We start from the raw sequence: 22,902 nt of genomic DNA on the forward strand, positions 1-22,902 counted from the left end.
AATGCCAGACCCAAAAACGCAGAAGAGTTGAAGGCCACTATCAGAGCAACCTGGGCTCTCATAACACCTGAGCAGTGCCAGAAACTCATCGACTCCATGCCACGCCGCATTAACGCAGTAATTGAGGCAAAAGGAGCTCCAACCAAGTATTGAGTATTGTACATGCTCATATTTTTCATTTTCATACTTTTCAGTTGGCCAACATTTCTAAAAATCCCTTTTTTGTATTAGCCTTAAGTAATATTCTAATTTTGTGACACACGGAATTTTGGATTTTCATTTGTTGCCACTTCAAATCATCAAAATTAAATGAAATAAACATTTGAATGCATCAGTCTGTGTGCAATGAATAAATATAATGTACAAGTTACACCTTTTGAATGCAATTACTGAAATAAATCAAGTTTTTCAAAATATTCTAATTTACTGGCTTTTACCTGTATATATATATATATATATATATATATATATATACCCACCCGTGCTTGAGAGTCAATTTCAATCACTTTTGCTACGTTGCTTATCATGGTGTGTCTGCACTTTTTTTCCTCCTTGGAGTTAAAAAATAAATAAATTAACTGTTAATTTTTACTTATATATGGGCTTTTTTTCGCCCTCAAATGCCACTTCAATTGCAAGCTCAATACAATACATTCACACGATTATTATTTTGACTATTTGATTGACAAACTTGAGTATTTAATACAAAAACTTACATTTTTGAAATGTTTGAAATAAGCCAGGATGTCAGTAGATGAGTACAAGTTACTGAAGTATAGTAAACGATGCACCCAATAATTTATTGGAGCATGGCGTCTAAAGCTCCTTTCACACTCGCCTGTAAAAGACGATGTACAGGTGTAATCTAAAGGCTTAATTGTTCCATTTTTGACAACTGTATGAAACAATTTAATGAGGAACTAGGGTATTTTTACATGATCACTTACAGAGGCTCGCATGCAACCAACAGTCCACTTTGAGATGTCGAGTTCTCTGAGTTTTTTTGCTTTGTGCTCCTCCTTGAGGTAGAGGCTGCAAAAAGAACCAGCATGTCCAGTTAAAAGCATTGCAAGGACAAAGTGGAATAAAAAAAACAATATGTAGGTAGACTCACAGTAAAAGACTGCAAATGTCGTCATGTCTTTGGCCTATTGAATCGTAGGACTTCACCGTCTTTGCTTTCAAATCTATCACCTGAGGGAGAGGGATGGAAGGCACATACATGTTGTTATATATATATATATATGCACAGCAACATGCTAAGGCCCCTTCTACACTAAGCCGGCTAAGGTTATCCAGGGTAAATCCCACCTAACCTTATCCTTGTCCACACATACACAATGGTCGGTTAAGACCCCCCCCCCCTCCGTCCGCCGGCGCAACATGACCTAGTACGCATGCGCGGACAATTCGCACGTCATAGTCACCTCCAGTGTTGCTTTGTGTGCAAGTTCTTAAATTTAACTTATCTGGACAATATCCAGTGTTGTGGTATTTCAATTAACTGGAATCCAGTGTGCTGTTAGGACCTATTGTAGTGAATCACACCTGAGCCATCATAAATTTATCAAATCTTTAATGGCATACTTGCCAACCTTGAGACCTCCGATTTCGGGAGGTGGGGGTGGGGGTGGTCGGGGTGGGACGGGGGCGTGGCTAAAAGGGGAGGAGTATATTTACAGCTAGAATTCACCAAGTCAAGTATTTCATATATATATATATAAGAAATACTTGACTTTAAGTGAATTCTAGCTATATATATATATATATATATATATATATACACCGGTACATATATTTATTTTATTATGTATGTATATATATATATATATATATATATATATATATATATATAAAATAAATACTTGAATTTCAGTGTTCATTTATTTACACATATACACACATAACACTCATCTACTCATTGGTGAGTTAAGGGTTGACTTGTCCATCCTTGTTCTATTCTCTGTCACTATTTTTCGAACCATGCTGAACACCCTCTCTGATGATGCATTGATGTGTGGCACGCACAAAATTGCTTTCATCAAATGCACTAGATGGCAGTATTGTCCTGTTTAAGAGTGTCACAACATTGCTGTTTACGGCAGACGAACTGCTTTACGGTATACAAAAAAGTGACTGCTGTTGTTGTGTGTTGTTGCCACGCTGGGAGGACGTTAATGAAACTGCCTAACAATAAACCCACATAAGAAACCAAGAACTCGCCCTCCATCATTCTATAGTTATAACGTGATTTTATATTGTGGAGGACCTGAGTCCGCCTGAATTTCGGGAGAAAATTTGTCCCGGGAGGTTTTTGGGAGAGGCGCTGAATTTCGGGAGTCTCCCGGAAAATCCGGGAGGGTTGGCAAGTATGTTTAATGGACACGTGAAAGTAAACAATGTGATAAAGAACATTTTACATCAATCAAACTAGGGATCTAGATATCTGGTCACTCCTCACTCTTTTGCCTTCACCTTCATTGTCCATTTTTTTTTGGTGACTTTATATACCCGTTGAGGCCGCGACATACATGGCAGACAATAACTGATACAGTCTGCTTTGCCAGTCCAAAAGCATTTGCTGTGTTCCGTAGTCTTCCCTCGACGGCCAGGTAATACAAAGCACACGCTACCTTTTTAAAAAATTTTTTATCACATCCACGGGAGCCCGCATTCTCGTCGGCTCTCCTTCGACAAATGGACAAAGTTTTTCGGTAAGTGGAATCACAGCTGACCTGGACATCTGAAAGTTATCTTGCCGTCTGAGAAGTGTAGTATCCCAAATAGCTGCAATCGCTTTCTCTTAAGGTATTTATGTGTGATTTCCACAAGCGTCTGTACAGACGGAAGGAGAAACAAGGGCATGTCTGGATGACTCGCCTCCATATTTCCAGTGGTTAGCTCCAAGTTACGAAACCGCTTTATTATGAAGCTGGCTGTGGCGCCTTCTTTCTGACGTCACTTCCTTTGTGGGGCGCGGTCTTTTATGGCGTAACTTCCTCTCCGAACTCAGTTTGTAAACAATCAATGAGTCCATACAAAGCTAAGAGCTGGAGATTCAAGAAATAGACGGCGCACTTACCCGTGTAAAAAATTGTCCAAGGAGGGGGACCTTAAACGATGATATAGTGTGGCCAAAACGGGGCTTAGGCTAAAAAATGATTCGTTTAAGGGGTTATCCGGCTTATATACAGTATTTCTGAGTGTTAGACAGGCCTTCTCTCTTCCTGTTTTTAAATCACTCTTAAAAACATACTTTTATTCCATGGCTTTTAACACTGAGTGATCTCCATCCTGCTATGGCGTCCCACAATGCACCTGCTGTGAACCTGTTTTTTATGTTTTATTTTATTTTTCTATCGTGCTCTGTTTGTGTTGTGCTTGCTCGTTTCCCTTGTGTTATCTTTTAACCTGCCCATTGTACAGCACTTTGGCTACCCCTGTGATACATTTTAAATGTGCTTTATAAATAAAGTTGATTTGATTTGATTTGATTAGTGTAGACATAGTCTTAGGCCTTAGATAGCCTAGGGTTCTGTTCAAGTGTTCTGACTCACCGCTAGAGCCCAGTGGACGCCTAGATGCAGAGGGACTAGAACCAAGTCGTACAGAAAGAGGTCGACGGCTTTCGTCCAGCGCTTCACGGCGGCGTGCCCCCCGGGTTGGCCCGCTACTCCTCCGCCTCGGAGCTTGGGGTAGAAGAAGGTGCTGAACGAGTACACTCTCGCTCCCGTGTCGGAACACTGCTCCATGACCAGGGACAGGTAGAAGTTGATCACCTGCACATTGGAAACATAAGTGTAAGGTTTAGAGAATATTAGCTATCTCTGTAAGAATAACACAGTGGTACATCAACTTACGAGTATTTGAGATACAAGCGGCTTCTCTGCATTTTTTTATGCCTAAAATTGCGAGCATAGTTTGAGTTACAAGCCTCTCCATCCCTAGATGGCGTAGGATATGCGCTGTGATTGCTATCATTAGCTCATAGCTAGAGATCTACCATTGGAAACCAAACCTTTAGCAGCGGTAGAGCTTCCACATCCTCCATGCTGAGGTTTGCTCCTCCACCCACGCCTGATGTGCATGCCTGAAGCACGTTTGTTGCAGTATGAAGTAGAGGTGAGAATCTTTGGGCAAAAGTTCACGACGGTCCTGACTCTCTTGCCACTGTTTACTAGTGTTTTCCCAATGCCAATATTTTGGTACCGGTACCAAAATTATTTAGATACTTTTCTGTACTTTTTCTAAATAACGGGGACCGCAAAAAATTGCATTATTGGCTTTATTTTAACAAAAAATCTTAGGGCACATTAAACATATGTTTCTTATTGCAAGTTTGTCCTTAAATAAAATAGTGAACATACAAGACAACTTGTCTTTTAATAGTAAGTAAACAAACAAAGACTCCTAATTTAGTCTGCTGACATATGCAGTAACATATTATTTCATTTTCCATTCTATTATTTTGCCAAAATTATTAAGGACAAGTGGTAGAAAATGAATTATTAATCTACTTGTTCCTTTACTGTTAATATCTGCTTACCGGTACTTTCTCTTTTAACATGTTCTATCTACACTTGTTAAAATGTAATAATCATTTATTTTTCTGTTGTTTGGATGTTTTGGATGATACCACAAATTTGGGTATCAATCCGATACCAAGTAGTTACAGGATCATATTCAAAGTCCTCATGTGTCCAGGGACATATTTCCTGAGTTTATAAACATAATATTTGGTGGGTAGAGCAACCGTGCCAGAAACCTGAGGGTTGCAGGTTCGCTCCCCGCCTCTTACCATCCAAAAAAAAAAATCGCTGCCGTTGTGTCCTTGGGCGGGACACTTCACCCTTTGCCCCCGGTGCCACTCACACCGGTGAATTGAATGATGAATGATAGGTGGTGGTCGGAGGGGCCGTTGGAGCAAATTGCAGCCAAGCTTCCGTCAGTCTACCCCAGGGCAGCTGTGGCTATGAAAGTAGCTTACCACCACCAGGTGTGAATGATTGATGGGTTCTACATGTAAAGCGACTTTGGGTACTTAGAAAAGCGCTATATAAATCCCAGTTATTATTAATATAAATTAAAAAAAAACGAAAGAAAATGTGATGCCAAAAAATATTGACGTAATCATAGTAGTATCGACTAGATACGCTCCTGTACTTGGCATCATTACTGTCAGAAAAATTGTATGTAAATTATCAAAAAAACTTTCCGTTCTGAGTTCCCAATGAACAGACAAGAGGCTGTCTTTGTTGCACCAAGCAAAGGCTTGGAAAATTCCATTGTGTACGATGGGAGGAGACAGGAAGGGGTTATCTATTGTCATCGAAGACCTGCTCGAGCTGAATCCATGACTAGCCCAAGCCCGAGGCATCTTTTTCTCTTGTTTTCAATGTGACCAAAATCAAGAGCTGTTTACATACATTCCTTTGGAAGCAGATGATGTTGTGTAAACAGGGAGCGCCCAAATAAAGGAGGAGACGTAAACCTTTTTCCGTCAGAGCGTGGTGGAAGACTGTACAGAGAGTACAGTCGCCGCGTTTCTCCTCAATATTGAGTCCAAATTTAATTCTGTCTCTGTTTGATTCTTTGCTTCTTGTCTTGTTTAATAGATGGCATCAGTGTTTGAACCTGACAATTACAGTGGCTGTCAGGTGGAGATCCACCAATGGCGTTTGTTTACATTTTGACGCCAGTGAGCTGCGGTGTGTAGTGAAGCATGTTTAGCTATTCCTCGTCCTGCAGCGATGATACTTTTTGTCGCCATGGAGGCGAGGATTAGTGATTTATAAGTAGCTTAAACACTGCAGACTGAGGCTGGGCTTTAGCCGCTAGCTAGCTAGCTATGTCTTAAAGCACCTCTTCCTGAGGGCGTTTCAGTGTTATAACTTCACCTTTATCGTTACTTTAAGCCAAAATGCATCCGTTCTCCCTTTTCTGTCTACACACTGTCTGCTTTTAAGTACTCCGTGATTGTGCGCTGCCGAACATGCTCGTCTGCTCGTAAACCAGCAATGACATGACATGACAACGGGGTCGGGGAGATGGCGGACCGGTACTTTTCAGAGGCGATATAGTACCGAATAAGATTCATTAGTATCGCGGTACTATACTAATACCAGTATACCATACAACCCTAGTCTGCACCAACATTTTACCCTCTCTTCGTGCTCACTTAGCTTCTATAGGCAGAGCTCCGTGTATTCAGATTCAAAAAGATAAGGTTGCGAATCCTCATTTGTCCAAAAATAATTGTCTTCGTCGTCTATTACGAAGTCTATCATGATTAAAAACACACACGTTTGTTGACGGCGGTAGGAACACGTTTGGTGACGGAAGTAGGAAGTACGTTGCTTTGAGCAATAAAAGCCATGTGCCAAGGAAAGAAGTTCCGGTAATGCTTGAAATGACCAACATTGCTTGAATTCTGACACGGGACTTCTTCCCGGAATTGAAAACCAGTGGTGGTCAACCAAGCTAAGATGGCTGTTGTACAGCAAAGCAGCGCGCAAACTATCAGAGTAAAAAAGAGGCTTAAATCTTTCTGCAGAAAGCAGATACGAGTAAAAAATCGAACTATGCAATGGAATAGATCCCTATACTTGATCAAAAAACGATTTGTCGAGTGATATCAAGGATTATACGTTGGTCGCTTTCCCACACATGTCGAAAATCTAAACCAGGGGTGTCAAACGTACGGCCCGAGGGCCCGATCAGGCCCGCGAACAGGTTAGGGCTATATAAATAAACATTGATTGATTGATTCATTTTATCCGGCCCGCGGGATGAGTTTGCTAAGTATAAAAAATTAACATGAAATTATTGAATGAAAGAAACAGTTGTTCTAAATGTGTCCACTGGATGTCGCAATAGCAATTATTTGTATCTTTGTACAAAATAAATCACATGATGTTAGTACATCAGTCGAGGAAAATTATCAAACTACATAAATAACATACAGTAATTTGATTTTGATATAATTTTTTTATCTTGATAAGATTGCAAATTAACACCAATGAGTTGACTGATGAACATTAACACATTATTTATTTAGAAAATATAAATAACAACAAATAAAGTATGTATACTATTAACCGCAATATGTAAGTGTAAAAAAAACCCCAAAACATTATGATTTATACAATTTCAGAATGTGCTTGTTCTTTTTTTATACAAAGAAAACAATCTGAAGTTGTCTTCTGGTACCCCAGCACCTCCAAAACCCTCAAATCCAGACTCCAAACCTCCCAGAACAAGCTAGTCAGGTTACTTCTACACCTCCACCCCAGATCACACCTCACTCCTACCCACTTCTCCAAAGTGGGCTGGCTCAGGGTGGAGGACAGAGTAAAACAACTTGCACTGAGCCTAGTCTATAAAATCCGCTACACCTCCCTGATACCGAAGTACATGTCAAACTACTACCTTAACGTAAATGACCGCCATAACCACAACACCAGGGGGAGCTCCACTAACCACGTCAAACCCAGATTCCGATCTAACAAAGGTCTTAACTCATTCTCCTTCTATGCCATATCCATATGGAATGCACTCCCAACAGGTGTAAAAGAAAGTGCATCTCTACCCTCCTTCAAAATCGCACTAAAAGAACACCTCCAGTCAACTACAACCCTAGACTAACACCTTCCCCCCACCACATCCCACCTCCCTGGATTGTAATTAATCAAATGTAAATAATCAAATGTATATACTTGTTCTTATGCTTTCTGAGCTCACTATATTCACTGCTCGCTGTACATATCCTACCAAGTCAGACCTACACTGTTTCAATGTCCATTTCTCTGATGATATAATTGTTAATGACTGAAGTGCTGATATCAACCAAACCTAACCTCCGCCCCAACCCCCTCCACCACCCACCTCCCGGATTGTAAATAATGTAAATAATTCAATGTATATACTCTGATGATTAACTTGTGTGATGACTGTATTATGCTGATAGTATATATTTGTACCATGAATTGATTAACGTGGACCCCGACTTAAACAAGTTGAAAAATTTATTCGGGTGTTACCATTTAGTGGTCAATTGCACGAAATATGTACTGTACTGTGCAATCTACGAATAAAAGTCTCAATCAAACAAGCAATCTTTATTTTTAAGTTATCGTGCCGTGATTTTACCAGTCCGGCCCACTTGGGAGTAGATTTTTCTCCATGTGGCCCCCCATCTAAAATGAGTTTGACACCCCTGCTGTAACATAAAAGAATTTGAAAATAAATTAAGCATTGTGAATACTTTCCAAATGTACTGTTTGAGTGTTTTGAGTTACGACTTTGGTTGAGGTAAGTTGAGGTACCACTCTGCTTGAATTACACAGTAAACTTGAATTTTGCACAGAAAACAATAAAAACAGTGAAATACCTCGTCATTGAGCCAGCCGCCCTCCTGAAGAGTCGCCAAGTCTCTCTGCGTGATGCGCAGCTTGAAAGCAGCACTTAAAACCAAATTGGGGTCATTCTGTGCCAGAGCAGCGCTTACTTCTGTCGCCATCTCCTGCACATAGCATACAGCATTAATGGCATCCTTCCTGCCAGTAAACCCCATTCACACTTTGTGCGACTTGGCCTTGCCTGAGTAAGTCGGGGTATGTCCTCAGCAGTGTGTCTTGCATGCAACGCGTGCGGTGCGGGCAGGCTGACGGTAGGCGGCACTCGATCGACGAGGTTGAGGCGAGTGGCTACTTCTGTGGAAAGGTCCAACTCAGGTACTGTTTTCTGCACGTCACAGGAGAACCGGTGAAACACTTCCAACCGTGATAATGAGCCCTGACTTACGCTCCACTAAAACGTGACTGCGACACTTCAATCAAAAGTTGCCTATATGCCAACAAATTAGAGATGCGCGGTTTGCGGACACAACCGCGGATAAACCGCGGGTCGGGCGGGTAAAAATAGATTTTAAATAGATGCGGGCGGATGGCGGTTGAACCAATTCGGAAATATATATACATAGTTAAATGTTGTTACCCATATACGAAAAACGAGCAGCACTCTTTGAAACAGTCAATTATTCATCAGGCACTGCAGCACAACACAACACAACAGACGAAGAAGAAAAAAAGAAAAAGATGGCACCGCGTCCCAGCAACAAGTGGCGCAAGTGAGCGCTCCTTCAGCGCAGCAGGGCGCATTTTAGAGGCCAGGCACTCTCGCCTGAATCCTGGCACTGTAGATGCCCTTTTATTCCTGCATAGTGCTAAAAAAAAAGAAGTAAGTAGACATACGGTTGGATATGTTAAACGAATTAGTCTACGTTACCTAGGCTATACCAAATAAGCCCATGTCTAACCTATATTGAGTTCGGTCAGCTGAATAATTTTCATGGTTACGTGTTGTTTGGGCGCACTACAATGCAAAGGAATTAAGGCAATTGCATTGTTTATTGTGGTTTTTTTCTACTCGAGATATACTACTGTGTGTTAATTATTTGGCCTCGCTTTCAAGTGAAGCGCATCTCCGATTGGCGACAATGTAAGGCTATTTAGCCTGCTTTGTTTGTCGCGACCGTCTATTTTCATTATAATTCAAGTTTGATGATAAAGTGCAGTCTGATGGGTTTGATTTCCCCCCTTCAGCTATTTGCCTTGGCCAATAAGTTGCAGGTAATTTATTATTATTATTTATTTTTGTTTAAATAGGGATGACATACATGTTATTTTATAATTTAAGTTTGTGCGCGTGATTGACAGCCTAAGGCTTATGAGGCACATTTTTAAAAATTTTTTTTTTATTTCAACTTAAAAACGTATGAGCTTATGCCTACAACATAGACTATGTGTTTATCTTTATTTTCCTGCCTGTCGTTGACAATGGAGATTGTCTGATATTTTGTCATGGCGGGCAGGTGTGGTTTTGATAAAATGTTGGTTCGGGTGGATGGCGGGTGGATGACGACTTTTGTGATGCGGTTGCGGATGAAATAATTGCTTATCCGCGCATCTCTACAACAAATACAAAATGGGGGGGGGGGAAATACCTTTGCACCTCGCCCACGCTGGCTGTCTTCTGGTGCTGCTGTGTAAGATTTACTGAGAGGCAGCCCCGTCCATCTGTTAGAAAATAAATCACAGATGCTTAATCCAGAAATATCTTTTACTCCGTATAAGAAATAGCTAATAGACCAACCTGCCCTTGTTTGCAGATGCATTTCTCCAAGCCAGCATAGTGGGGGCAGCTGCGCAGCACACAGAAACGTCACATTAAAACATTCATACAGTAGTTATCTTTACTAGCCTCATCCTTGCATGAGGGATGTGGAGGTTCTTACTGGAATATCCCATCTTTTTGGGTGTCTTCTCAAAAGGTTTTCTTGAAGCCGTCACCGTGTGTTGACCTTGTGATACAGACACACTGCAAAACATTGAAAGATAAGGTCGTAAAGTGTGTTATGGATATACAAAATAAACAACTATTCATATGAAGCATTTACTGGAAGCAATGGTCAATACTGAGATTGCACAGACGTCTTTCATGCACAGGTGTCTATCTATCTAGATAGGTGTCTACCTATCTTGCTGATTGTATTGTACCATATGTCCTGGCAAGACATCTGCGTTCGAAGAACTCCAGGTTATTAGTGATTCCAAAAAAAGTCTGCGGGCTATAGAGCGTTTTTTTATTCAAACAAACATTTTACAAAGTGATCGCTGCAGACACAAGCATAGCCCGATTGTATTCCACAAGATGATGAAAGTTACATTTTTTTAAGAGAAACTTCCTTCGACGCACCTTTGTTTTTCCCACCGACTTTATTACCTTTATGAACCAATTATTTTGGGACTTTATGAAAGCTATTTCTTATCTCTCTATTTGAACGATTGGAACACTCAAGAACAGAACAACAATACGGCCTTTTCTGCTCAAACTCTACACTCACTTGTTTTACTTTATTGTATTACGCACCCATTTTATTTCTTCAAAAATTTTGTGGAATTGGCTTGTATACCGATATGCGCTATAGTCCGGAAATTACGGTATTTCAATATCTGTTTGACTTATTATTTCAAAGCTAATTGTACACTGTAAACATGACAATACAATTTACAGTAAAAAACTGCCAGCTCAGTCAGTCGCCAGAATTTTACCTTGAAAAAACGGTTGTACCGTTTCTCCATTTTGCAGTAAATGCTGTAAAAAAACCACAAAGTTTTACGGCAAAAATCTGGCGACTGAGCTGCTAGTTTTTGATCACAAAATCTATTGACTTTTTTTCCCACTGTGTACGCAAAAAAAAAATATATATATATATATATATATATATATAATCAAATGCGTAGGCAAGTGTGTAATAATATGAGGCAAATCCTTATACATTTAAATTAATATATTATGAACTGTAAGAAACTGCCTTGTGAGGGCAGTCACAACTGCGATGTGGCCCTCAATAAAAACAAATCTGACACCACTGCAGAGATGTATTCGTAATCGGATTTCCCTTCATTTCTGTCATCTTCCTGATGTTTTGACAAAAATTACATTTGTTTTATCATATTTAAAGCCTGAAATAAGTATACTTAGTTACTTCTACCCGGTATTTAACAAGCAAGCTTTTTCTTGAGTGGAAATGATACACAGGCACGATTGTATAAAAATATATTTTTTAGCTTTTATGTACATTTGAAAGAAAACTTGAAGTAAAAAAATGAATGCTTGACTGTATATCCATCCATTTTTTACCGCTTGTCCCTATATTGTATAATTAATTACATGGCAGCGGTTTGCATTTTATAAATCATAAAATATTTTGAAACAAAAAGCTAAGACGCTTTATGTTTTGCGTTTTATACCTTTCCAGTATCGACTTAGATTTTGGAGTATTGATACATCCCTATAAGAGAGCAGCACAATTTTCTTGTATAAGCCTACTTACGGTTGTGGTTTTGTTTGGTTGAAAGGTAGCGGTTGGCTCTTGCTGTACTTCTCTGTGACCATCTCCAGTAGGCGTCTGTAGTGTTCCTTGTCATTCTGCTTTATGGCCTGCAGGTTAAAACACACGAGCTACTTGTCAACCCTAACCCCGGATTTTCACTAGATGCAGAACGGCTGCCGAGCGAAACTGCCACGGAACAGCACCGGCATCCACAGTCCGGCAATCCACACCACCGTTCTGATGTGGGGCGGAGTAGCGCGGACTTTTACGCATAACCATTCCCCTGTTTTCCCGGTCCCCGTATCAGCTGGTATGTTACAAAGGCCCCCATATCCCCATATAGCTGCCTGGGATATCATTATATGTTATTCTTTAATTTTAGACCTACGGAATCAGCATGTCCACATCTATTTGTGTCAACAAGGTAAAATTACGTCTGAAAACCTTTGACAAGTTGACTTCATGTTGGTCCCCACTAGGGTTGTTAACGATAAACCGATGTGACCGGATATCCGGTTTGAGAAGTGGCCGATTCGGCTTCGCCGGTAAAAGCCCCCTCAATCAATAAGGTTCAGTTGTGAATCTTAAAGTTAATCGAGTGTTATCGCGCCAAAGCTGAAATCAGTTGATGGTTTTTTACTTTAAAACAACACGAGCCAAGGTTGTCTGTGAAAAGAGTCACATGCTTTCTATGTAACTTACATAACTGGAGAAGAGAATAGACGTAAATACATGGTCCGGGTGTCGTGTGACACTAGCAATCAATTGACAGTTTATCTTTAAGTGAGAGTCACGGCTGCCCGACAAATAATTTCCCACAAGATACCCAAGGTCAGCAACTGTCAATATTGTAACATCCCAAGGAATTTCGGCTGAGACAGATTTCCAGCTTGTCCGCTGCCGTGCGGGTCCGCATTCAGTAGAAATCTGGGGTTTGTGCCATTTTAACAAAACCATTATTTATTTATTTTTTATACTTAAATCCAACAATATCACAGCTTACCTCTTCCACAGTGAGGCTGGACTTGTAGCAGCGGGTGTGTCCAAAGCCATTGCAAGTTTGGTCAGAGTTGGGCATTCCCATGCTAACAGTAGGCCGTGAAGGCAGCAGCTGCAAGGGGCCTCTCCTCTCTTTGTCAAGGAGCCCAGAAGAGGTCCCACTGTGAAAACCGAAAATACTGTCATTAATGAGGGTATTCGTTCAAAAGGATTTATCCTGCTCATTTCAGGGGCTTTTAAAAATGATGTTCCATTTAATTTTTTATTAATTTCATTCATAAAAAATCAAACAAAGGAATAAAATAAAAATCAACATAACATTGAAGTAAACATATCAATCAATCAATCAATCAATCAATCAATGTTTATTTATATAGCCCTAAATCACAAGTGTCTCAAAGGGCTGCACAAGCCACAACGACATCCTCGGTACAGAGCCCACATAAGGGCAATGAAAAACTCACTCCAGTGTTACGTCGATGTGAATGACTATGAGAAACCTTGGAGAGGACCGCATATGTGGGTAACCCCCCCCCCCCTAGGGAGACCGAATGCAATGGATGTCGAGTGGGTCTAACATAATATTGTGAGAGTACAGTCCATAGTGGATCCAGCATAACAGTAAGAGTCGAATGAAAAGGAGCAGAAATAACTTAAAAACGTGTAATATCTGCTCCCTATTTTCACAAATACAATTGAATTTCAATGTTGGCGACTACAAAGCCATATTTTCATTTTACAACAGTTGAACCAAAAATGAAGAAATAATTATTCTCAGTTGTATCTTTAAGATCATTATGTTGATCAAGTGTAGAGTCCCAGACCACAACGTCAACCACATAAACTAGGACGCCTTCCATTCCCTCTAAGACATGCTCCATGGCTCTATGAAAGACCTCTGGTGCAGAGCAGATTCCAAAAGGCATCCTCAAAAAGCAGTAACGGCCAAATGGAGTATTAAATGTGCAGTATTTCGTGCTTTCTTCATGTAGTTTAATTTGCCAAAATCCTTGAGATGCATCCAGTTTACTGAAGAATCTTGCAGCTGCCATTTCACTTATAATTTCCTCTTTAGTAGGACTATGGTAATGCTCTCTTTTTATGTTGGCATTTAAGTCTTTAGAATCCATGCAGACACGAAGATCACCACTCTGCCTTTTGGCGATCAGCATTGAGTCTGTTTTAGACGGCTTTAAAGGCTACAAGGGTGACACCCATTAGCCGCGTCTTCTAGAAATGCGCGGATAGGCAATTATTTCATCCGCAACCGCATCACAAAAGTCGTCATCCATCCGCCATTCACCCGAACCAACATTTTATAAAAACCACACCCGCCCGCACCCGCCCGTTGTTATATATCTAATATAGACGATGCAAGGCATTAGTGAGGTTATAAAGCTTTTGCCTGTTAAAGAAAGGAGACTGATCCAATGCAGCAGAGACATTCAATGTGTGCCACGCATCTCTTGGCCACGCATTCGTGGCTAAGAGATATTAATGCGTGATAATATTATTTATCATTATTATAATATTATTGTCATTTCCATTAAGAAAGTGTTGACTATTGTTGCCAATGCCCTCAGATCAGGAGTGCGTTCCTCACACTTTGTGCGCGCAGTTGCAGCAAGCCGAACGAGGCTTTTAAGAAGTTAAAAAAAATGTTTTAGAAAAACTAGGCCTATATTTTCGTTAGGTAAAAAAAAATTCTGAATTTATTTCAATGAATATTAACTTGTTAACGTTATAATGCTCAAATAGGGACGAGTGAAACAGTGAACAATTTTGCGACAAAGATGAACCTTTATTGATTGATCTGCCGCCATGACAAAATATCAGACAATCTCCATTGTCAACGACAGGCAGGAAAATAAAGATAAACACATAGCCTATGTTGTAGGCATAGGCATAGGCTCATACGTTTTTAAGTTGAAATAAAAAAATAAATAAAAAATGTGCCTCATAAGCCTTAGGCTGTCAATCACGTGCACAAACTTAAATTATACAATAACATATATGTATGTCATCCCTATTTAAACAAAAATAAATTAAATAAATAATAATAATAAATGACCTGCAACTTATTGGCCAAGGCAAATAGCTGAAGGGGGGAAATCAAACCCATCAGATTGCACTTTATCATCAAACTTGAATTATAATGGAAATAGACGGTCGCAACAAACAAAGCAGGCTAAATAGCCTTACATTGTCGCCAATCGGATATGCGCTTCACTTGAAAGCGAGGCCAAATAATTATTCACACATAGTAGTATATCTCGAATAGAAAAAAACCACAATACACAATGCAATTGCCTTAATTCCTTTGCATTGTAGTGCGCCCAAACAACACGTAACCATCAAAATTATTTAGCTGATCGAACTCAATATAGGTTAGACATGGGCTTATTTGGTATAGCCTATAGGTAACGTAGACTAATTCGTTTAACATATCCAACCGTATGTCTACTTACTTTTTTTTTGTTAGCACTATGCAGGAATAAAATGGCATCTACAGTGCCAGGATTCATGCGAGAGCGCCTGGCCTCTAAAATGCGCCCTGCTGCGCTGAAGGAGCGCTCACTTTCGCCACTTGTTGCTGGGACGCGGTGCCTGATGAAAAATTGACTGTTTCAAAGAGTACTGCTCGTTTTTCGTATGTGGGTAACAACATTTAACTATGTATATATATTTCCGAATTGGTTCAACCGCAACCCGCCCGCATCTATTTAAAATCTATTTTTACCCGCCCGACCCGCGGACTCCGCGGTTGTGTCCGCAAACCGCGCATCTCTAGCGTCTTCCAAGCGTTTATCATCTTTAAAATCCTAACAAAAGATGTATGTTCTTGTCTCTCAAAATGACTGTGAATGATCTGCAAAATTCCAAAAAAAAGTGCAGTTCCCCTTTAAAGAAGTCAACTATGTGTGCAGTGCAAGGTGAAATGCAGTTAAGTAATCTTCTTGTAAAGACTACACAGATCCATCACTGTGTTTCTATTCATTACAAACACACTCATCTGGAAATATGGCATGTGCAAATGATATATCATATCAAATATGTCATATAAATCAATACAATCAATTAGCATGTTCTGTGGGTGTGCATTTTGTAACAATAGGAATTATTATTTGGGTTTATGTTTACCATGAATTGATTTGCGTGGACTCCGACTTAAACAAGGTGAAAAACTTATTGGGGTGTTACCATTTAGTGGTCAATTGTACGGAATACGTACTGTACTGTGCAATCTACTAATAAAAGTTTCAATCAATCAATCAATGTTGCACACAGACGTATTTGAGTGACAGACCGGAAGACATATTGAGTGTTGGGCTACCGATGTATGTGTGTGTGTCTGTGATTCTGTACATTAGTGTGGAAATCATAGGGCCCTACTTTGCCTCACAATGTGCACGCGTATGATGAATCACACACTCCTGATTTAGTAGCACAAATAAAAAAAACATGACCTAACCAACGCACGTCAGGTCAACCAGGCCAGATTTTTTTCACAAACTGTTTCATCCCAAGCGTGGATGTTATTATTATTTTGAAAAATACCCTTTTGGAGCAGAAGAGGTTTTCAAATATCAAACCGCTTGCCTGAATTTCCTCATTAAAGGAGGTGAGGAGCTCTGAAAATGATTCTGCACAGATCTCTCAAGCCCTGGTTTATCTGTGGACGATGGAGGGGAAAAACAAGGATTAGGATGAACATCAATAGAATATTAGGCATAAAGAGGCAGCTATTTTATTTGAGTATTAACAGTACAGTAACAGGTGCCTTTACAAACCCATTCTCCACTCAATGCTTGTCAGCCACGGGGTGTGCAGCTCATCGATTCCCAGTGTAACAGACTGGATCAAAAGAGAAATACCAAATTCATCTTCATAGTCAAATCATGGTAGGTTAGCTGAATTGCAAAAGCGATAATCACGTCGCTGTCCAGGCTTAGTACAACATGGCAACAATGATAATGTGAGAATTAGGCCTGGGCAATATATAGATTTTATAAATAAATGCAAGTTTTTTGTTGCAGCCAATTTAGAAAAAATATATATCCATCCAACCATTTTCTACCGCTTGTCCCGTTTAGGGCCGCGGGGGGTCATGAAAATAAAGAAAATTAATTAAATGAGAAGGTGTGTCCAAACTATTGGCCTGCACTCTATATATATATATATATATATATTTAATGTTTATTGGTATGTTTATTGATCTATTGGAGTTGATTTGAATGCAATGCTACATATTTGTTTACAGAAGTATTTCATTCAAACAGAAGTATTTCCTCCCAAAGGAAGCTCTTAATTTAGTTATTTGAAAATGATTGCATAAAAAGTACACTTTACATCTAGTCAAAAAAAAAAACATAATTCAAATTAGGATTTTGTTAAGAGTAAGATTAAATATATATATATATATATATATATATATATATATATATATATTTTTTTTTTTATAAATATTTTTATTAAATTTGACAGGTATTACAATATACAATAGAACAGTAGTCACATTTTCCCCTTTTTTTCCCACCCACTTCCAAGAACAGCAACCCAACACATACCCCATACACCAGTGGTTCTCAAATGGGGGTACGCGTACCCCTGGGGGTACTTGAAGGCAGAGGTGTGGACTCGAGTCACATGACTTGGACTCGAGTCAGACTCGAGTCATGAATTTGATGACTTTAGACTCGACTTGACAAAATGTAAAAAGACTTGCAACTCGACTTAGACTTTAACATCAATGACTTGTGACTTCACTTGGACTTGAGCCTTTTGAATTGACATGACTTGACATGACTTGCTACTTTCCCCAAAACCCAAAGATGAAAAAGTTATTCGGGAGCACTCCGTATTTTTCATTGTGTACTTGTCCATCAGCGTTGCGTGTGTCAGCTGGTGTGCTGTCAGTACAACAGCCAATCAAATTAGATCTACTTTGTTTTCATCACACAGCATTCATCCAATCAAATTGCAGGACAACCAACGAAGAAGACATGTCCAAACCACACGCCAGTGAACAAAAAATGATACCTAAAATAATTTTGTTTGGGTATAAAAATTACGAGGTGGTCAACACAAAACGGTTTGCAGTATGCAACACATGCGGTTCGAAAATGACTGATGGAGAGGCAACAACTTCCAACTTCGTCTGGCATTTGAAGTTGCACAAAGAACGGTAAGTTTTGAATGTAAGATAACGTTTATTGGCTAAGTAACGTGACTTTTATTTGCTGTGTAGTTAAATCAGTGAGGCTGTAAACTCACTGCTAACGTTATAACGTTATTGCAAACACGGGAATCTGTTGCAGTTCACTACCTTATTCATACTTTTTGTTCAGTGATTTTTTTTAAGCAGGGTTACGTTAGTCAATATATCACACGTAACGTTAGACGGCGGTCAGCAGCACCGCGTATTTTAGCCACCTAAAAAAAGACAAAAATAGTCAAATAAAGGTCAGTTAAAATGTATACTATATTATGAATATGTGTACCGTTTTAGCTAGCCGCGGCCCGGTACTGGTCCGTGGATCGATTGGTATCGGGCCGCACAAGAAATAAAAAAAAATTTTTCCTCTTTTTTTAATTAAATCAACATAAAAAACACAATATACACTTACAAGTAGTGCACCAACCCAAAACAACTCTCTCTCCCCTTTTGTTCTGGGCATTGAACATGAAGACTCTTCCTTCACTGTTCCGAGTGGCCATGAGAGTCTTGGCAGTGCCTGCCTCCAGTGCTCCAGTGGAGCGAGTTTTCAGCCATGGTGGCATCATACTACGCCCCCATCGTGCACAAATGACTGACAGACTCTTGGCTAATTTGGTCTTTTGCAAATGCAATGCAGCATAGGGCCCTGACATATAAAAAGTACAACTTTTTTGTTATGTTCACGTATATGTCATGTTTTTTCAATGTTAACACTTTTGTACAAATAAGTACATTTGCACTTTATTTTTCAATGTGTTTGTTCTGTAAAGGAATGAGTTAATGTTTAAAATGACTGGTTAATAGTGCTATTATAAAGTGCAATGTCAGCACAATTTTCTTTCCTGCAATTTAAAATGCACTTGTTTTAATAAATAAATACAGCGTTTGAAAAGCATACACAATCTGTGTTAATATATTAGTCTGTGGTTAAAAGGACTTGAAAGGACTCGAAACTCAAAATGCAGGACTTAGGACTTGACTTGAGACTTTCCAGTCTTGACTTTGGACTTGACTCGGGGCTTGCCTGTCTTGACTCGGGACTTGACTCGGACTTGAGGGCAAAGACTTGAGACTTACTTGTGACTTGCAAAACAATGACTTGGTCCCACCTCTGCTTGAAGGTATGCCAAGGGGTACGTGAGATTTTTTTTTAAATATTCTAAAAATAGCAACAATTCAAAAATCCTTTATAAATATATTTATTGAATAAATACTTCAACAAAATATGAATGTAAGTTCATAAACTGAACATCAAATCAAGTAAGCTATTCCATTCATTACAATGCAACAATGCAATATTCAGTGTTGACAGCTAGATTTTTTGTGGACATGTTCCATAAATATTGATATTAAAGATTTATTTTTTTGTGAAGAAAGGTTTAGAATTAAGTTCATGAATCCAGATGGATCTCTATTACAATCCTCAAAAAGGGCACTTTAAGTTGATGATTACTTCTATGTGTAGAAATCTTTATTTATAATTGAATCACTTGTTTATTTTTCAACAAGTTTTTAGTTATTTTTATATCTTTTTTTCCAAATAGTTCAAGAAAGACCATGACAAATTAGCAATATTTTGCACTGTTATACAATTTAATCAATCAGAAACTGATGACATAGTGCTGTATTTTACTTCTTTATCTCTTTTTTTCAACCAAAAATGCTTTGCTCTGATTAGGGGGTACTTGAATTAAAAAAATGTTCACAGGGGGTACATCACTGAAAAAAGGTTGAGAACCACTGCCATACACACATAACCCCCCCTTCCCCCCCCCCCCAGGTCCTACATACAGTAAGTTAAAGGTACAGTCACAAATGGAAAATAATTAGTACATCACTTTCTTCTCAACATAGGCAGATAGTAAATATACACCCAGAATACATTTAAATAAAAAACAAAAAAACAAAAAGGAAGCTGGTTTATGAAAAGTGAATTTTTCATGTGTCCTGTAGCGTCTTTAATTTAGCTATGTAGTCAACCACACAGCCCCAAACAGAATAAAACTTCCCAGGTGCCCCCTTAAGATTTAACTTTATTTTCTCCAAATCTAAAGCCATAAGGAGGCTTTGGGGCAGACTGGTGACTTCCACTCCAGCAAAATTCTCCTACGTGCTAATAAGGATGCAAAGGCGATACTATCCTTAAATTTTCTCCTTATTTGGGGATCTGATACCGTCCCAAAAATAGCCATTTCTGCACATGGTGTCAGATTTAAATCCAATGCTTTAGCAAGGTGTTTGAAAATAGATGTCCAATAATCCAGCAAATGGGGACAAGACCAAAACATGTGCGTCATGTTTGCAGGTGACATGTAACATCTGTTACAAGTATCCGAGATATTGGGGTATATTTTGGAGAGTTTGGAATTAGTGAAATAAATACGATGGACAACCTTAAATTGTATTAAATTAAGCCTTGAACAGGATGTACTGTTATTAATTCGGCTTAAGGCAGAATCCCAATCTCCATCAAGATGCAATATATACAGTGTCATTTCAAATAAAATCCAAACTTGTTTCGAATTATCTCTATAATTTGTATTCATTGGTTTCTTTAGAGCAGGGGTGCTCATTACGTTGATCGCGATCTACCGGTCGATCTCGGAGGGTGTGTCAGTCGATCACCAGCCAGGCATTAAAAAAATAGTCCTAAAAATGAGCGATCATAAATCTTCACTATGACGTCACTTTCGTCACTTGATTGACATTCACGGCACCCGAGGGTCTTCTGAGATGACGCTGGCTGCTGCCAGCTCATTAAAATTACCGACTGGAAGGCGAGAAACACTTTATTTCAACAGACTCTGGCGCCGTACCTGTCGTCAAAACTTCAAAGACCGACTGCACAGTTGCACAATAAAAGCTCTGCTTCATCCTGCCTGCGCTACCAAAATAAGAGTCTCAGAAAGCTGGCATGCACAAGCTAGCAAGCTACGGAGTTTGCCGACAATGTATTTCTTGTAAAGTGTATACAAAGGAGTACGGAAGCTGGACAAATAAGATGCCAAAAACCAACCACTTTCATGTGGTATTGGACAGAAAGGAGGACTTTTTTTTCCTCCATTCGAAAATGCGGACGTTATCATCACCAGTGTCTGATTCCAATCAATGCAAGTCATCACAATCAGGTAATACACCAACTTATATTCTTGTCTTCATGAAAGAAAGGAATCTATATGTGTTAAACATGCTTGTATTATCTTTAACCACCTTTAACTTGTTAACAATATTAACTATATGTGTTAAAGATGCTTGTATTATCTTTAACCACCTTTAACTTGTTAACAATATTAACTATATGTGTTAAACATGCTTGTATTATCTTTAACCACCTTTAAGTTGTTAACAATATTAACTATATGTATTAAACATTCTTGTATTATCATTAAACACCTTTAATTTATTAAAAATATTAACTATGTGTTAAACATGCTTGTATTATCATTAAACACCTTTAACTTGTTAACAATATTAACTATATGTGTTAAACATGCTAGCATTATCTTTAAACACCTTTAACTTGTTAACAATGTTAACTATATGTATTAAACATGCTTGTATTATCATTAAACACCTTTAATTTTGAAAAAATATTAACTATGTGTTAAACGTGCTTGTATTATCATTAAACACCTTTAACTTGTTAACAATATTAACTATATGTGTTAAACATGCTTGTATTATCTTTAACCACCTTTAAGTTGTTAACAATATTAACTATATGTGTTAAACATGCTTGTTTTATCTTTAACCACCTTTAAGTTGTTAACAATATTAACTATTTGTGTTAAACATGCTTGTATTATTTTTAACCACCTTTAACTTGTTAACAATATTAACTATATGTGTTAAACATGCTTGCATTATCTTTAAACACCTTTAACTTGTTAACAATATTAACTATATGTATTAAACATGCTTGTATTATCATTAAACACCTTTAATGTATTAACAATATTAACTATATGTGTTAAACATGCTTGCATTATCATTAAACACCTTTAACTTGTTAACAAAAACATATATTTCATAAATAAGTAAATATAAATGATATATATGAATGAGGTAGATCCCCAAGACTTGATCAATTGAAAAGTAGCTCGCCTGCAGAAAAAGTGTGAGCACCCCTGCTTTAGAAAGTAGAGAAAAATATCGTAAATCAATTTTTTTTCAGAAAAAAAATTGGAGATTTTATTTTTAGGTCATATCGCCTAGGCCTAGTAAGAATGCCGAGTGCCAGCTCAATTTACAGAAACCAGCAGGTTCATCAACTTGTCATCAAATCATAAGACATCGGTTAACCTTTTGCACTAAAACTCCAACCTGAAACGTTGCCTGCACATAAAGGTTTCATCACATTGACAATTTGACCCTGAAACAGATTTACATCATTTCAAAATTGTTCCACCAAGTTCACTGTATTATACACTTAATTGGGCAGCACGGTGGAAGAGGGGTTAGTGCGTCTGCCTCACAATATAAATGTCCTGAGTAGTCCTGGGTTCAATCCCGGGCTCGGGATCTTTCTGTGTGGAGTTTGCATGTTCTCCCCGTGACTGCGTGGGTTCTCTCCGGGTACTCCGGCTTCCTCCCACCTCCAAAGACATGCACCTGGGGATAAGTTGATTGGCAACACTAAAATTGGCCCTAGTGTGTGAATGTGAGTGTGAATGTTGTCTGTCTATCTGTGTTGGCCCTGCGATGAGGTGTACCCTGCCTTCCGCCCGATTGTAGCTGAGATAGGCCCCAGCGCCCCTCGTGACCCCGAAGGGAATAAACGGTAGAAAAT

The 22,902-nt window shown here is 38.9% G+C and overlaps 1 protein-coding gene across 1 annotated transcript in view; it reads right to left on the bottom strand.

Annotated features, from left to right (window-relative positions):
• Positions 1 to 22,902, bottom strand: part of senp2 (SUMO specific peptidase 2) — a 37,038-nt gene that overhangs the window by 4,310 nt on the left and 9,826 nt on the right. Inside the window, exons 4-15 of the mRNA XM_061968126.2 lie at positions 16,687 to 16,750; positions 16,496 to 16,568; positions 12,900 to 13,056; positions 11,897 to 12,003; positions 10,295 to 10,377; positions 10,153 to 10,201; positions 10,004 to 10,076; positions 8,599 to 8,742; positions 8,390 to 8,521; positions 3,558 to 3,779; positions 1,115 to 1,194; positions 948 to 1,032 (exon numbers count right to left, since the gene is read on the bottom strand). Coding sequence (XP_061824110.1) covers positions 948 to 1,032; positions 1,115 to 1,194; positions 3,558 to 3,779; positions 8,390 to 8,521; positions 8,599 to 8,742; positions 10,004 to 10,076; positions 10,153 to 10,201; positions 10,295 to 10,377; positions 11,897 to 12,003; positions 12,900 to 13,056; positions 16,496 to 16,568; positions 16,687 to 16,750 — 1,269 coding nt within the window. The remainder of the gene's footprint in view (positions 1 to 947; positions 1,033 to 1,114; positions 1,195 to 3,557; positions 3,780 to 8,389; positions 8,522 to 8,598; positions 8,743 to 10,003; positions 10,077 to 10,152; positions 10,202 to 10,294; positions 10,378 to 11,896; positions 12,004 to 12,899; positions 13,057 to 16,495; positions 16,569 to 16,686; positions 16,751 to 22,902) is intronic.

This window comes from Nerophis lumbriciformis, linkage group LG08 (genome assembly GCF_033978685.3).
Source record: "Nerophis lumbriciformis linkage group LG08, RoL_Nlum_v2.1, whole genome shotgun sequence".
Lineage (NCBI taxonomy): Eukaryota > Metazoa > Chordata > Actinopteri > Syngnathiformes > Syngnathidae > Nerophis > Nerophis lumbriciformis.